The sequence below is a fragment of the Etheostoma cragini genome, chromosome 11 (genome assembly GCF_013103735.1).
Source record: "Etheostoma cragini isolate CJK2018 chromosome 11, CSU_Ecrag_1.0, whole genome shotgun sequence".
Lineage (NCBI taxonomy): Eukaryota > Metazoa > Chordata > Actinopteri > Perciformes > Percidae > Etheostoma > Etheostoma cragini.
This window is the reverse complement of record NC_048417.1, coordinates 4,852,750-4,854,674: the sequence shown is the minus strand read 5'-3', so window position 1 is coordinate 4,854,674 and position 1,925 is coordinate 4,852,750. Positions and strand designations below refer to the sequence as shown.

Below are 1,925 nucleotides of genomic sequence, written 5' to 3'. Positions count from 1 at the left end.
GGTGAGGAGCAGTGCAGCAACATCTCAGCCTGATCCACATCTGCAACCCTGTGGTCAGTCAGCGGGTACATCCCAGTTCCCTTATTTGATAGTTGATTGGATCACTTTAAGGGTCGGGGTTGCTATATCCAGTAACATTTGACACAAATCTCTTTTTATAATCTACTTTTTATCTCCTCACTCTTTCTTATTAGAGAAGAGGAATGGAAAACATGCACCTTGTTTTTAGCTGCTGGTTAAAAATGAAAATTAATAAATGAATTTACAGACACAATAAATGCAGACACAAATAAGTACTTGATTTAAAAAAAAAAATAATTATAAAAATTGTTGCTGCACAGTGGCAGTTATGGGGGTGAGGTGCCCCTTTAATATTAAACCTCGATCCCTCTCTAGTCCTCCTAACTGTGGCAAATCTTAAACCCGACCTTCACCCCCAAAAGAGGTTATAAATGATCTATAAATATAAATTAATACTGAAAAAGTATTCTTGTGTATCGTTAAGTCAAAGTAGAACCAGCACTATCGAGGGTTGGTGGTATGGAACACTTGTGCTTATTATCAGTGGTACCCCTAAATGTCCCGCCACCGTGGAAACGGCCGGCGTGCGTTCAGCATCCGACATCTCTCTTCTCTAAAAACTTGTTTCCTTGCATCTTTTCCTGAATCTCTCCTCGCGCGAACGAGGGAAACGTTGATGCAATTAAGATAATTAAGATGTACCCAGTGCGTTATATTCTATTTTTCTGGTGAATGTTTAAACTGCTAAACATCACATTATTATTATTATTCACATTCCATTAAAACCGAAAAGCAAAACCCAAATTTGTGCTTCAGTTAACGGTTAAAACAAGCTCTATGTAGCTGTTTATCAGTACGTTAATTATTTGCGTGTGGAAGTCAAATATTTGGTACAACAAGTCGACAAAAAAATCATAAAAAGGTTAAAATAACACATAGCTGTCTTAATGGCCTCCTTAAGTTTGTACAAATGGCTTTTTTAAAGACAAATTGAGTCTAAGAGGCGAGTTGCTATGCCATGCAGAGACTAAAGTACCGAGGTCGGGTTGGATTTAAGCACCCGTGAGTAGAAAGAACTAACCTGGTGTAAGTAAACACAAACATGCAGACCCGAGCTGGTCCAGGTGGACTTCTTCTCGGTGAAGCAGCTTGCTCGGCTGCAGTGGGAAGTCCGGGGCAGTGTGGCTGCTCCACTCGTTGTTCTTAGAAAAAGGGCACTAAGAAAAAGCGCTGTAGGGCGACTTTGTACAAGATACAGACACTACAAAACATCAAAGCTGTGCCACAACCAAGTCTCTACCCTTCTCCCTCAAGAGTGCACTACAGACTAAAACACTGCATCATTCCTCGAGGGGGGGGGGAGGTAAAAGGTTCCAGTGCACAGTTCGAGGTAGAAGGGTAGAGAGTCGGTTTAGGAGGGGTCAGAAGGTTTCCGAGTCCTCCGAATCGTTCTCTGTGGTCCCCTCGCTGGAGGGTCCGGAGGGGTTCCTGGGGCTGCGTGGCCCCCGAGGGCCGGTGCCCGGGCCTTTACCCCCCTGGTGGGGCAGCTGCCTCAGCAGGGAGCCTGGGGAGGGAGCCCCGGAGCTACAAGGGGAGCAGAAAGGCATCATGGTAGCCAGAATGAGAGCCAGACAGTCAGCCACCTCTTTGCTAGGAGCGCAAGCCAGAGCAGGCGTAAGACCTGAGATATGGAGACAGAGAGGGAGGGGAAAGAAAGGGGGGGGGCAGATAGAAAAGAAGGAAGAGGAGGAGAGCGAGACGTAGATGTGGAGGAAGCAAGGAAGGCAAAGCAGAAGACAAAGGAGGGACGGAGCAGCATTCCATTAGTGTTCAGCCAGCTGACACAGTACACTGACATGGAGGGGGTGCACTGACATGGAGGGGGTACACTGACATGGAGGGGG

At 46.1% G+C, this 1,925-nt stretch overlaps 1 protein-coding gene across 3 annotated transcripts in view; it reads right to left on the bottom strand.

The window, feature by feature from the left end:
- Window positions 1-996: 996 nt before the first annotated feature.
- Window positions 997-1,925, bottom strand: part of ankrd44 (ankyrin repeat domain 44) — a 30,280-nt gene continuing 29,351 nt past the window's right edge. For 2 of the 3 annotated variants that reach the window (XM_034885845.1, XM_034885846.1), the window contains exon 28: window positions 997-1,702. In XM_034885845.1, the coding sequence (XP_034741736.1) occupies window positions 1,443-1,702 (260 nt within the window). In that variant the 3' untranslated portion in view covers window positions 997-1,442. The remainder of the gene's footprint in view (window positions 1,703-1,925) is intronic. The other variant, XM_034885847.1, reaches the window with a different exon arrangement.